General features: G+C 38.2%; 1 protein-coding gene across 4 annotated transcripts in view; it reads left to right on the forward strand.

Moving 5' to 3' along the window:
• The window catches only part of LOC124619871 (protein arginine N-methyltransferase 1), a 30,868-nt gene that overhangs the window by 997 nt on the left and 14,221 nt on the right, over positions 1 to 15,650 (forward strand). For all 4 annotated transcript variants that reach the window (XM_047146609.1, XM_047146530.1, XM_047146682.1 and 1 more), the window contains exons 2-3: positions 9,517 to 9,744; positions 13,774 to 13,944. In XM_047146609.1, the coding sequence (XP_047002565.1) occupies positions 9,526 to 9,744; positions 13,774 to 13,944 (390 nt within the window). In that variant the 5' untranslated portion in view covers positions 9,517 to 9,525. The remainder of the gene's footprint in view (positions 1 to 9,516; positions 9,745 to 13,773; positions 13,945 to 15,650) is intronic.

Below are 15,650 nucleotides of genomic sequence, written 5' to 3' on the forward strand. Positions count from 1 at the left end.
AGGCCTCCTTACCACAATTTAATAGGAAACAAATGGTTTTTGAGGTGTGGGGAACGGGGGAGGGAGGTAGTAGACTTACATTTCGAAGTTCACGCACTCGTGGAGGCCATGCCTATATGACTTACATATTAATACTTGGAATTCTAAAAAACGTTGATTTTAACCATCACCTTCTGTAACATTTTATTAACTGTTTTGGATAGTCTCTGAACTGAAACTTTCAGCTTGTATCTATAGAGTGGAAATTTGGAGTTTTTGTAGTGTAGGCTTGTCTAGAACCTGTGAAGATTGTTTGTATTTAAGCTTCTCTGAAGAGAATATACTATCTAACGTTCAGTAATAGTCCTTCATTTTGCAGTGATTGTTTTTATGTTTTGTACTGAAAATTGCAGATCAGTAGGTGATTATTGCAAAGAGCAACATTTATTTCTGAAACCTAAGTTGATGCTATTCACTCAAGACAAAGTTGGCAAAAGGTTTTATTTGAGATTTGATTAATTAAGTTTCCAATACATTCAGTCCCAGGTATTATATAACAACTGCACAAGACAACAGTGTGAATGGCAGGAATGAAGAACGTTGCTTTTATTGGCAAGTGGACTGGGCCACATCAGGAGTCGAGCAAATGACCACTGTGTGATACAATATATTTACCATAGGTGTGATTTGCTATGTAGTGCTGTTCTGACTTCAGCAGTGTGTCAAATAATAGTCAATCATTTAGGCAGTTGCTTGGGGGGTGCTGTGTAGTCTTACTGTCTGTTTTACTGGTCTATATCACATTTCCTATGTAATCTATAATGGAATTGAATAATTTAGTTCTCTGTTTGCATAATTATTTTGTATTAATGCAACTGCTCCAATAAGTATTAGTTGATCACAATATTATTGAGAGTGAGGGTGCTTTGGCTAGTTTATCATGATGTTTCACAATGACACACTGGAAGCATTCACAGTGCAATGCATGTTCCTTGGTTGCCATAGAACTAGTCTACAGTAAGGTCAGCGCATGTTTCCTTTAACGGCCACAGAAGGCCAAGCAGTGCAGTAACATTGGGTTCGAATGCTGGTCATTGAAGAGCTCATTTTACCAGCTCTTCCATTACTGCTATATGCTGTAATGGATTTTAAGCATGGATGTGAAAAATCATTGGCGGTTGATGTCCTGACATGATATCAATTTCCATAGTGTTACACTCATCTAAGACCATTTGTTATTTCAACAAACTGATAACCTCACAAGATTACCCTCTTGATTTGTTAATGGAAATCCCCAGACAAGAGGAATATTAGATACCGTTTGTCGGCTTTGACCAGGGAAATAATGTTAGTGGATGCTTTGATGTCACATTTTGGTGGATACTTAAATAGTATGGCTGAGTTTATGAAACTAATGAATGTGAAAGCAAAAATACATGCTTTTGGAGATATCAGTTGGTAGTTTAGCCCAAGGTCTAGGTTAGTAAATGGCAAACTCAAAGTGTGTGTGTGTGGGGGGTGGGGGGGGGGGGGGACAACAACTCCTTGAGGTTCAAGATTGATCTGTAGTGTAGCTTGTTCGGAAAAAAACACCAGTGGTATTGGTCAAAGCAGACAGCCAGTATTGAATAGACCTCTTTGTCCAGTGCCCTCCCTGATCGTCTCAACATAGATCTTTCTCTGATCTGTAGTGTGGACTGAGGTGTAACTTAGATGATGGCTAATGGCATTTCTGGTTTTCAGTAGAATCTGTCCTTGCTAACTAACTGAAGTGGAAGGTAATGCAAAGTCCTGGTGGGTAATCGAAGAAGTAAATGTAACAACTCATTGAATATTAGAGACATTGGGTTTTTGAAATGCTGTTAAACAAGACTGGGAACTTGTGTGCCTTTCAACGACTGCAGGCTATGTGTACTATTTGTTACCTTTAGCCCTTAAATTGTATAAAATCAAATGGTAAATTCAGAATCATCATCTAACATAGTTGAGGAACTTAAAAAAATGAGATGGTATGCTTTGTACATGTAACGTACGGAAACTGTGTAACATGTTGAGAGGGGAAGTGTTAATCTCCTAAATGCAGTGTTTTATTCAAGCATTTTTAGAACAGTGCTTGTATATGAAAGAGAGTGGTAGGAGACATTAACTTATTGGTTGGGAAACTTGTAACAGTAAAAGGAAGTTGTCGTTGTGCATCTGTTGACACATTTGTGTTGTGATATATGGTGTACTCATCTATTATAAGATTCCACCCATCAGCTGTGACCTGTGACGTCCTATCAGATCCAAGGCGACACATAGGTGCCCACAAAAAAAAAAAAAAAAAAAAAAAAAAAAAAAAAAAAAAAAAAAATTGTGCCATATTCGGGGAAACGAAAACCAAATATTGTGAGAACTAAGGTTTCACTCTCAGCAATTGAAGCTGTGTGTGTAGGGCCCTTCCTAACACCACATTCAGAAATTGATGTATTCAGAATAAATAGCAAAGTTTACACAGTTACGACCACAGATAACATTTATTAACAGGCCGCTTACATCCTTCACAGCATAGACTCATGATGTAATGAGTCAATCAACTTAGACGTTCACATCCTGCTTTTCATGTAGAATAATGTTAAGTTACGCGCCTTGCAAAATATAAATGCGCCTTTGACTAAAAGGTAACTGACCCATAACTAGATGTCGTACAAATACCTGGATGTCAAGTTGAAATATGGTGTAGGATAAAGGAATGTTTTGAGTTATAGGAAAAACAAGCAAACAACAGGACTCGGTTAATGGAGAAGCTGCAGTTTCCTTGTAAAAGAAGTCATTTACAAAGTACGTGGATGAGCTGAACTGAAATATTTCTCAAGTTTACAAGGTCCATATTAGATAGTTCAAAGGAGATATTGGGTGTGTAAAGGGCACAAATGCAAATAATCTGAGGCTTGCGCAGAGGAACCAAAAGCATAAAAACATGCTGAAAAATTGTAAATGGCAGGCACTGGAAGAAAGATAAGTCTATCTCAGAAACCACCTCAAGTATTCTAGAAACTGAGTTTCAATTAGACTAATAACAACTTTCTTAAAGGTGTACAAACAATCTGTAAATTGAATGAGATGAAGCCTTAATGTACAGTAAAAAGAAACACGCCAATCTGATGTGATTACAGGGAAATGTCCTCTTTATATATAGTATCGGCAATAACTCACCAGCTGCCATGTTAGCTAGTTGCTTTGGCATATTCAGCAAAAAAAGAGTCCAATTAATTTATAGAATCTAGGTGAAAAGTAGTGCATTTATAGTTTTGTAAGCCCTCACTCATCTCACTTAAAACACACGCACACACCAAACAAAATTCAGGATCCAACGTGACCTAAAAAAAATGTGTTGACACCAGTATTGATGTACAAAACACTCCGCTATACACATAAACACGTACATAGTATAGTACAGAAAGAAACAATAAAATGATACTTAACATCTAAAGCACAAATCCAGTAATCTAGCAGTAGCAAAGTCTTCAGCACAATTTCTCCTTTGTCGAAAATAGACATCTCAAACCAGAAACCCCTCTGGATAAAATGACATACATTGCCCTGGTGACATCACATATGCGGTCTGAAATGCAGTGCCATTGGTCAGTGTCATACCTTTTCTACAAATGTTACATTTTACACACTGGACAGTCAAATTGAATAACTGTATGAGCCATACCGTGGGTGCAACCACAACGGATGGATATCTGTTGAGAGGCCAGACAAACATGTGGTTCCTGAAGAGGGGCAGCAGCCTTTTCGGTAGTTGCAGGGGCAACAGTCTGGATGATTGACTGATCTGGCCTTGTATGACCAATTAAAACAGCTTTGATCTGCTGGTATAGTGAACAGCTGAAAGAAAGGGGGTACTTACAGCTGTAATTTTTCCAAGAGCATGCTTCTCTACTGTATGGTTAAATGATGATGGCGTCCTCTTGGGTAAAATATTCCGGAGGTAAAACAGTCCCCCATTTGGATCTCCAGGTGGGGACTACTCAGGAGGATGTTGTTATCAGGAGAAAGAAAACTGGAATTCTACAGATCGGAGTGTGGAGTGTCAGATCACTTAATCAGGTGGGTAGGTTATAAAATTTTAGAATGCAAATGGATAGGTTAACATTAGATTTAGTGAGAATTAGTAAAGAGGAAACAAGACTTCCACTCAGGTGAATACAGGGTTCTAAATACAAAATCAAATAGGGATAATGCAGGAGTAGGTTTAATAATGAATGGGGGAAGGGGGGGGGGGGGGGGAAGAGAGAGAGAGCTACTATGTGAACAGCATAGTGAACGCACTTTTGTAGCCGAGATAGACACGAGGCCCCGACCTACCACAGTAGTACAAGTTTGTATGCCAACTAGCTTGGCTGATGACGAAGAGATTGAAAAATGTATAATGAGATAAAAGAAATTATTCAGATAGTGAAGGGAGACAAAAATTTAATAGTCACGGGTGACTGGAATTCGATAATAAGAAAAGGAAGGGGAGTAACATGGAATGAGGGTAAGGAAATACAACGGAAGCTGCCTGGTAGAATGTTGCACAGAGCATAACTTCATCGTAGCTAACACTTGGCTTAAGAATCATGAAAAAAGCTTGTCTATGTGACAGAGGTGTGGAGGCACTGGAAGGTTTCAGATAGATTATGTGATGGTAAGACAGAGATTTATGAACCAGGTTTTAAATTGTAAGATATTTCCAGGAGCAGATGTAGACTCTGCTGCAACCTATTGGTTATGAACTGTAGATTAAAACTGAAGAAACAGCAAAAAGGAGGAAATTTAAGGAGATGGAATCTGGATAAACTGAAAGAACCAGAGGTTGTACGTACAGAGTTTCAGAGAGAGCATTAGGGATTGATTGACAAGAAAAGGGGAAAGAAATACAGTAGAAGAAGAATGGGTAGCTTTGAGAGGTGAAATAGTGGAGGCAGCAGAGGATCAAGTAGGTAAAACGACGAGGACTAATAGAAGTTCTTAGGTAACAGAAGATATATTGAATTTAATTGATGAAAGTAGAAAATATAAAAATGAAGCAAGCGGGAAGGAACACAAATGTCTCAAAAATGAGATCGACAGGAAGTTTAAAATGGCTAAGCAGGGATGGCTAGAGGACAGATGGAAGGATATAGAGGCATATGTCACTATGAGTAAGATAGATACTGCCTACAGGAAAATGAGACACCTTTGGAGAAAAGAGAATCACTTGTATGAATAGCAAGAGCTCAGATGGAAAAACAGTTCTAAGCAAAGAAGGAAAAGTAGAAAGGTGGAAGGAATATATAGAGGGTCTCTACAAGGGTGCTGTACTTGAGGGCAGTATTATAGAAATGGAAGAGGACATAGATGGGAGATATGATACTGCATGAAGAATTTGACAGAGCACTGAAAGACCTAAGTCGAGACAAGGCCCCGGGAGTAGACAACATTACATTGGAGCTACTGACGGCCTTGGGAGAGCTAGTCCTGATAAAATTCTACCATCTGGTGAGCAAGATGGGTGATACAGGTGAAACACTCTCAGACTTCAAGAAGAATATAATAATTCCAATCCCAAAGAAAGCAAGTGTTGACAGGTGTGAAAATTACCGGGAACTATGAGTTTAATAAGTCACGGTTGCAAAATACTAACACGAATTTTTTACAGACAAATGGAAAAACTGCTAGAAGGCGACCTCGAGGAAGGTCAGTTTGGATTCCGTAGAAATGTTGGAACAAGTTAGGCAATACCGACCCTACGAATTACCTTAGAAGATAGATTAAGGCAAGGCAAACCTATGTTTCAAGCATTTGTAGACTTAAGGAAAGCTTTTGACAATAGTAGACTTAGAAAGCTTTTGACAATGTTGACTAGAATACGAATTCTGAAGGTGGCAGGGGTGAAGCACAGGGAGCAAAAGGCTACTTACAATTTGTACAGAAACCAGATGGCAGTTATAAGAGTCGAGGGGCATGAAAGGGAAGCAGTGGTTGAGAAGGGAGTGAGATAGGTTTGTAGCCTATCCCAGACGTTATTCAATCTGTATGTTGAGCAAGCAGTAAAGGAAACAGAAAATTGGAGTAGGAATTAAAATCCATGGAGAAGAAATAAAAACTTTGAGGTTCACTGTCAACATTGTAATTCTGTCGGAAACAGCAAAGGACCTGGAAGAGAAGGTGAACGGAATGGACAGTGTCTTGAAAGGAAGATATAAGATTAACATCAACAAAAGCAAAACTAGGATAATGGAATGTAGTTGAATTAAATCATGTGATACTGAGGGAATTAGATTAGGAAATGAATAACTTAAAGTAGTAGAGGAGTTTTGTTATTTGGGGAGCAAAATAACTGATGATGGTCGGAGTAGAGAGGATATAAAAAGTAGACTGACAATGGCAAGGAAATCGTTTCTGAAGAAGAGAAATTTGTTAACATGGAGTATTGATTTAAGTGTCAGGAAGTCTTTTCTGAAAGTATTAGTATGGACTGTAGCCATGTATAGAAGTGAAACATGGACAATAAATAGTTTAGAAAAGGAGAGTAGGAGCTTTCAAAATGTTGTGTACAGAAGAATGCTGAAGATCAGATGGGTACATCGCATAATTAGTGAGGAGGTATTGAATAGAAATGGGGAGAAGAGTAATTTGTGGCACAACTTGACTAGAAGAAGGGATTGGTTGGTAAGACATGTTCTCAGGCATCAAGACATCACCAATTTAGTATTGGAGGGGAGTGTTGTAGCTAAAAATTGTAGAGGGAGACCAGGAGATGAATACACTAAGCAGATTCAGAAGGATGAAGATTGCAGTAGTTACTTGGAGATGAAGAAGCTTGAACCGAGTAGAATAGCATAGAGAGCTGCATCAACCCAGCCTCTGGACTGAAGAGGAAGAAGAAGACATCCTTAATAATGATAGAGGAAACTTAATCTACATATATACTCTGCAAATCACTATAACGTGTTTGACGGAGGTTGCGTCCCATTGTACAGGTTATTAAGGTTCCTTCTGGTTCCATTGACATATGGAGCAAGGGAAGGATGTTTTAATGCCTCTGTGCGTGCGTGTAGTAATTATTCTGTTATCTTCACAATCTCTATGTGAATGATATATACAGGGTTGTAGTATTCTCCTAGAGTAATCATTTAAAGCCGGTGCTTGAAACTTTGTTAATAGACTTTCTCGGGATAGTTTATGTCTATCTTCTAGAGTCTTCCATTTCATTTCCTTCAATATCTCTCTTACCACTCTCTCAAGAATTAAATAAACCTCTGGCCATTCGTGCTGCTCTTCTCTGTATAAGTTCAATATCCCCCGTTAGTCCTATTTGGTATGGGTCCCAGACACTTGAGCAGTAATCTAGAACCAGTTGCAGGAGTGATTTGTGAAGCAATCTCCTTTGTAGACTGATTGCAGTTCCTCAGTATTCTACCAATGAACTGATGTCTACCACCTGCTTTATTCATGATTGAACCTATGTGATCATTCCGCTTCATATCCCTACAAAGCTTACTGTTAATATTGTCTGCAAGCCCATTAACGTACAATATGAACAGCAGGGGTCACAACACACTTCCCTGAGACACACCTGAAGTTATTTTTACATCTGAAGATGATTCCCCATCCAAGATAACATGCTGTGTCCTCCCTCAAAAAGTCCTCAATCCAGTCACAAATTTCACTTGATACTTCATATGATCTTACTTTTGACAATATGCATAGGTGCGGTACCAAGTCAAAGGCTTTTAGGAAATCGAGAAATACTACATCTACCTGGTAGCCTTGAACCAAAGCTATCAGTATCTCCTGTGAGAAAAGTGCGAGTTGGGTTTCATGTGATCAGTGTTTCGGAATCCATGCTAGTTGGCACTGAGGTCATTCTTTTCAAGATGCCTCATTATATTTGAACTCAGAATATGTTGTAAGATTCTACAACAAATCAATGTCAAGGATAATGGATGGTAGTTTTGTGGATTACTTCTACTAACCTTCTTGTAGCCGGTTGTGACCTGTGCCTCTTCAAGAACTGGGTACAGATTCCCCCCCCCCCCCCCCCCCCCTCCGAGTGATCTACAGCACATTAGAAGAAGAAGGGCTAACTCAGCCACAAATTCAATATAGAACCTGAAGAGATTCCATCGGGGTCTGGAGCTTTGCCCAGTTTTAAAGATTTTAGCTGTTTCTCAACACAACTGACATTTATACATATTTAGTTCATCTCTTTAGTGGTACAAGGACTAAACTGGGGCAATTTTCCTGGGTTTCCCTTTGTGAAGGAACATTTGAAAACCGAGTTAAGCATTTCAGCCTTTGCTGTGCTACCCTCAATTTCTGTTCGTGTCTCATTCGCTAGGGCCTGGACGCTAACTTCGGTGCTACTAATAGCGCTTACATATGACCAGTATTTCTTTGGGTTCTGTGAAGGATCACTTGACAATATTCTGCCGTAATTAAATCTCCATCCATAAAAAAACACTCTGGCAAACAATTCCAAACCCGTAAATAAAACTGTTGCCCGTAACAGCCAACATCAACTAATTCACTGACAAATATCCACAAACTGTGGTAACATTGGTCTTGCAGGCAGCACTTAAGAAGTCCAATGAATTATTAACAGCGCTCTCAAACCATTTAAAAACATAAACATCCCACACTACACAGTGTCATTGCATGTACTCAAACATGATCCTGTTTCAAGTAAACTGCTCCGTGATGTCACTCACTGCGATACAGTTATGTCACTGGTCAAAGAAAGGAAGCAGGTGATACTGCAGACTTTGGTTGACCTGTAGTTTGTGATGCTACTTATTCTTCAGAGTGGTTTAGTGATTGCATGGCTAAAACTGAGATAGCGTGAAGATAGTGGGCTTCTATTCAGAAAGAAGTGGGTTTTAAATCTGACCATTGTACTTAGTTTTTTGTGATTTCCTTCAATCAGGTCAGGCAAAACAAGATTTATTCATTTTAGTAGAAAAGATGGTGATAGGTTCTCTACGCCATCTTTTTTTTTTTAAGAAGTTTTGTATTGGTTGAGCTCATTGCAAATACAACATTAATAATTAATATTCTTTCTTTAAACCCTTAATGTTTCTTGTTAAAATACTTTTGCCTGTATTGGGTGTCTTCTAAAAAGTAATTGACAGTGTTCATCGATACCATTAAATTACCTGCCTTCACAAGCATTAATATTCTCAGATTGTTGCTATGCTATTACATTTGTCACCTTTTGCACCCATTTGGAAGTTGGCCTTGCTTTTCCACATTTATCATTGTGTGCTGTCTGATGGTCTGCTTGTGTACTACTACTACTACTACTAATAATAATAATAATAATAATAATAATAATAATATCTCTATCTCCCACCTCCTCCCCTCACTCCTCTGTCCTTCATCTTGTTTATTGTAGTTTATAGTTTTTCCAAATTAACGCTATTTAAAGCTTTCTATCTATTTTAGAGGCTGTAGAAATGTTGTTGGCGAGGGATCTGTTGAACTGAAATAATCCTTAGAACTGTTTTCTTTCTTTGCAACAATTAGGGTACAAGCATGGAAAACATGGAAGTTAATGCTGAGAAAGTAGAAAGCCTAAAACAAATGGCAAATGATGAGAAGAGTGCCAAGGAAGTTCATGTTGATGACATGACATCTAGAGATTATTATTTTGACTCTTATGCACATTTTGGAATACACGAAGAAATGTTAAAGGATGAAGTCAGAACACTGACCTACAGAAATTCAATGTTTCACAACAAACATTTGTTCAAGGTAATCATTTCTAAGTATTTAGTTTAAAGTTCCATATAATGTTGCAAGTATTTCTGGAGACATCAATACAATAAGTCTACTGACGCCAGTGTTAATAATAAGTTCTAGTAGTAACTACTTTTTCAAAAATGCTGTGCCGAAAAGTAATGTGTTTTTGTTTTCTCTGAGGCTGCAATTAAACTGAGGCTGAACACGAGAATAAATGTAGCTTTAAAAAAATCAGAAATAAATGAAATTACTTCTATGAAATGTTAAATTTTATCTGCCAAAATATATTAAAATGTAAAAATTAAGGAGAGTGTGGTATTGAAAAACAGAGATGCCTATGATATGAAGAAATTGAGCTAATCGACAATCCAGGTAGTATGTTATATATTCTAGTCATTTTTAATGTTAAAATATATTTTACTTTAAGGGTTTTATAATTCCCATGATTTTATTATCTGTTGATTTAGAAATATTGTTATAGCTCTTTCAATTTCTGGTGTCTTATGTATCTGATGTAAAAGGAGTGTGGGGATGGGTGGTTTATTTAGCAATATTTTGGGAAGTATAAATGTGAGGTACACATAATACTCAATGGCCCTTGCAGTGTCTAATTAAGGCTGTACTGCTTATCCAATGGCTGATGGCTTCAATTTCCATGATAGGTACCTTCAATCTTTTTTAAAAATATATCCTTTGTTTTATTGCAAAAGTATAAAGGGTTGTCAAATCTCAAAGAAGAGAATATGTTTGGAAATGAGAACACGTTTACTTGATTTGTGATGAAATGTGACTGCACACCTGCAGACACTTAACTACCTTTCAAGTGCTGCTCTTACACACGTGCAATCTTCCGTCTTCTATTGACCTGCCCACCATAAGACAAATTCTTTCGGTTCAAGAGGTTGTTGTGTACGAACCCCTTTGTCATAGTTAATGAAACACATTGTGATTAAGTGCAGCTAATGTCTCACAGAAGATGCAACAGAATTTTGGCTGTAAGTCAATGACAGTCACTTCTGGTGGGGAATGATCTCCCTTCTATTGAGAAATTAAGTTTAATGCTTATATTTGACATAGTACCTGAAAAATTATTCACACAATTTAATTGATATTACATGGTAACAGACTGACAGTCCATTGCAGCGAGTTGGGTCCGCAAGCGCACCATTCCTTCTGGGACAGAAAATGACGTTACACGAGCAAGGTCAAATAGTTGCATTGTATCCCTTTTAGTCAGTTTGCATTTTTCTTAGACCATTCCTCATCGTCAGCAGGCTATTCATAGCCATGTCATTGCTCTCGTGGAGGAAGTTAATTTGACAGTATTGGAGATGGTGGTATGGTATGGTGTTTCTGAGCATTCAGTGCAGTGATGGATAAAACATTGTGGAGAATCCAGCAGTTGTGTGGGAAATAGACTTTGGCATGTAACAAAGTGTGTCCAGGATAGTAAACTTGTCAACATGTCATGGCAGAATTCCTTTTATAAATGTGATGCAGTTGGAAACACTTCTGCAATTCATGGGCTGGTGGGTATTGTTTGGTGCCACACCACTTACTGAACGTGTGGCTCTCAAGGAGTCTCTCCTTGATGATCCTCAATGCTACTTATTTCATTAGCATATGCCGAGGACAGTGTTAGTTGTGACTGGAAGAATGGGATATTTTCTGTCGAAATGATTTTGTCTTCGAGAAATGGCGGTCCAGTGCAAGTAGAGAGACAGCAAGGTGCCCATTTTTCCACAAAGACATAAACAGGTCATATCACAGTGCCCTGTGTGTGTGTGTGTGTGTGTGTGTGTGTGTGTGTGTGTGTGTGTAGTGTCAGTTTGGAGCTGTGCGTGTTCCTGTGGGCTTGGAATGCTTCAATAGTTAGATGGTTCTCTTGATGTTGTCCAGTAGACACGTATTTTGATCCCATCAGTGCGGCAACCATATCCTGAGGGAGTAATCTGTTTCTAACAGAACCAGTATTTTATACATATGTCAGTGATATTGCAAGACTGCTTTGCAGAACAGAATGAGAGTTCTCTTCTCAAGTGTCCTTCTCCTGTACCAGACCTAAATCTTATTGAAAATGCATGGGCAGAGATTACCCTGAAATAAAAACCTCACATCATGCCAAGAACTCAGGGTTACTGTTTGACTATGACCCTAGTAGTAGTTGGGGAGAAAATGAGAAAGCCATTATCCACCTTACAGATTCCTTTCCTTGCAGACTGCAGACAGTCTTTGGTGTTGAAGGCCTTTGGATGTGGTAAGTGGTAAAGAAGCCACGTACTGTGCACTTTCAGAGGTCGAAAATACCTTAATAAGGAGAGAGAACTGTTCATTCTGTTACTTGCTTCTTTATCTACTGTTAAACAAATTAATGGAGTAGTAACACAAAAAGAATTGCACTAAGAGCCAAATATGAACCAAACCTTGTCATCGGGAAGTTGCCTAAAAGACTGTCAATTAAGCCATTGAGCTACAAATGCATTATTCCACCATGAGTTTAATAGCTGTACTTCTGCCATTTATTTGTAGACACTAGCGCAGTTGAAAAGTGGTTGGGCCTTCTGCCTATTTATGTGCAATGTGGTATACTTAATTTACATTAAATATCAATCGCCAGTCCCTGTACCAATTGTTCGTTATAAGTCTTCCAGTATTTCACTATTTTCTGCCATTGCTTTGCAGTTGCCCTATATAATTGTCATCCAAGAACTGCCTCACCGAAACTATCCTACAACATTCTGTGCAGGATCTGTGCAGGAATTCCCAAAGTTATTTTTACATCTGACAATTTAGTCTCGTTTCAGAAGTGTAGGGTCGTATACGCTAAGCCCCCCCCCCCCCCCCCCCCCTCCAAAAAAATCCCGTTCTGGAGTCGGTGGCTACATACAGAATATGTGTGTATTATTTATTTAGTCTAATGAAAGTCAGTTTTTTTTACAGCTTTGTTTCTGTTTATTTTGATGCACATAGGTAATATTTGTAAAATATTGTCTCATCTTCAACTGCATGTTAGATGTGCTTCATTATTACATGCCATATCTGTTCATTTGACACATATAGTAGATGATGTTTGACCTAAATTATCAAACGGTTTGGTGGACACGATAAAGGCATCCCTGTTGATGGAAGAAAAGTCATGGTACTTACGGCAATAGATTAAAAAAACATGTCCAACAGGTACCTGAAGATGAGACAATATTGTCCTGAAATTGATTGTATGTACACAAGAGAAACATCAAAGTAAAATGAAACTGTAAATTGTCTTCTTCAAACAGACCTCACCAATTGTAAGTTTGAACAGTTATAAGAAAATAATGTAGCATGTTGCCTGCTTTTTTATTAAGTACCCACATTCACCTACCAGTGGTGCTGTAATTCAAAAGCGGCTGTTTCAGCTCCTCTTCATTCATAAAATAGGAATGCAGTCAATTAGTGTTAGGGCAGGTTGTGAAGTTATCAGCGTGACAGTAAAAAAAACTTATTCTTGTGTTAAAAATGTGTTAGCTGTTTGCTCCTGCCTTTTAGATGATGTCACACTATCAAACACATCTTTATTTTATTTTTAAGGAATATTTAATTCAACACGTTGGTACTTATCTGTTTCTGTGCCTCTGTCATTCCAGTTAAAAACTATCTGGAGCGTTTTGCATTGTCAAATAAATCACTGTTGGGCCCTTGAGAGCTCAGTATAAATGATAATTATTTGTATAATAGAGGGAAACATTCCACATGGGAAAAATTATATATAAAAACAAAGATGAGGTGACTTACCGAATGAAAGCGCTGGCAGGTCGATAGACACACAAACATACACACAAAATTCAATAATTCAAATTAAATAATTTTCATGTAAACATCAAGATTTGAATAAAAGAATTCACAATGTAATTAATAAATAACTATCACATCTTGAATGTTTCAAAGAGAGAAGATGTGAACGATAGTTGTAACATTTTTTGTAGTACTAGTTAAATTTAATATCTAAATTCAAGTTGATTCTTTCTGCGCAGACACAATCCAAATTTTGTGATTATGCTTCAGGGGAAGACTGTTCTGGACATCGGCTGCGGGACTGGTATTCTGTCAATGTTTGCAGCAAAAGCAGGTGCTGCACGTGTTATTGGTATTGACTGTTCTAATATTGTTGAATATGCAAAACAGATTGTTGAAGCAAACCAGCTGAGTGATATTATCACAATAGTGAAAGGAAAGGTACAGTATAATGTAAATTTTAATAGAATTTAAGTTGATATACTCTGATGACATGTTGCCAATGTCAGAATTTTTAACTATGCTCACCCTATTATTCTGAAATGTAGCTTTATTTCATGACCTTGGCTACACAATTTCTGTTTTATAACTTATGATAGTATTATAGTTGCAGTAACAGTGCTGTTGAAATACAAGGTTTAAGTTCGTTTATTTGCGTGGCTGAAATGTAGTTTAAAAATACAGTTGTATAAAATTAGTATTTGTGTGTAACAAAAATACGGAACTACATAAAAAAACTCACTAAATGTCAATATCTAAGTTCCTAATCCATATCAGAACTGTATCATCAGCTTTCACGAGGTTGCTCCAAATACCCGGATTGGAACGCAAGGGGCATTTATCTCTAATGTGCTTGATTGTCTGGTTCTAAGCCCTACAGTCACAAACCGGAGACTCTGTACCACCCATTTGTAAAGTGTCTGCGCATAGTCCATGTCCAGTGTGAGCTCTGTTCAGTTGGGCCCATAGTTCTCTGTCGAATTCTGCCTCAGCAGTATCACAGTTATACTCTCGAAACCACTCACGCCTTTCAGGATTTTCAATAAGTTGACAGTTCTGATCCCACAGGTCTCTCACCCCATTATTACTGTCATTTAGCTATTCTGCTTGCTGTAATGGTGGGTTTCTTAAACGGAGTCTATTTCATCGCAGACTTGGATGTCCTCCTGTACGGGTAATTCCAGGTACTCCTGTAGCTTGCAGAATTCCGTAAGCACGGCCCCATTTCTACGGATTGCGGGTGGATAGATGCTGCTCAGCAGAGGAAGCCAATAAATCAGTGTTAGTCAGATTGTCCCAATTATTAATCGCATAGAGTGGTTCAACTAGAAGTCGATAAAGCAGGTGTGGCAGCTGTTTAGCCACACTGGGACACAATATTCGGCTGCTGAGAAGACCAGTGCAATGGATGATAAGCACAAGATATCTGCTGAAGCCCCCCACGCCGTTCCACACAATTTTTGAATAATAATGCTAAGAGTTTTTATCTTAGCAGCAGAATTTACAAAATGTTTTCTATATGAAGTGGTGTGGTCAAAGGTGACACAAGGTACTTCAGGTTCTTGTTATCGCAAAGTGTGTTTCTATTAACTTTCACTTTGAGCTCCGTGTTAGCTTGTTTGTTGTTCAGATGGAATGTACATACCTCAGTTTTACTTGTACTGGATTAAGTCGCCACTTTCTAAAATAGGAGCATGAACTTTTAGATCTTCTGCAAGAATTCTCTCTGCTTGTCCGAGATCCTTGGTTCTACAAACAAGAGCAAGATGGTCCTCTTAGCAAAATTTGATGACCTGATATTGGGAAGGTTGAAAATAAATAGGTTGAATAATAGGGGCTAACACGGAGTGCTGTGGTGTACCATTCCTCTCCTTGCTCACATTTCCTTTCAAATAAACATGGAAATATCTATTGTTTATCATGGTGTTGATGGGAGTTGCAGTTTTTTCACATCTGATTGTTTTTAGTAATCTGGATGTCATCCCTTCTCTCCAGGTTAGGTCTATGAATGAATGTGACAGATCTCTTCACGTTTACTTGGAAACCAGCCTCTATGAAAGATGTTAGAGCCATCTATGAAAGTTTTTATGGCCTGTGCGTTGTCACAGCAACTTCTCTGTGGCCTGAAACCCACTTGCTCAGCTAGG

This window comes from Schistocerca americana, chromosome 1, assembly GCF_021461395.2.
Source record: "Schistocerca americana isolate TAMUIC-IGC-003095 chromosome 1, iqSchAmer2.1, whole genome shotgun sequence".
Taxonomy (NCBI): domain Eukaryota; kingdom Metazoa; phylum Arthropoda; class Insecta; order Orthoptera; family Acrididae; genus Schistocerca; species Schistocerca americana.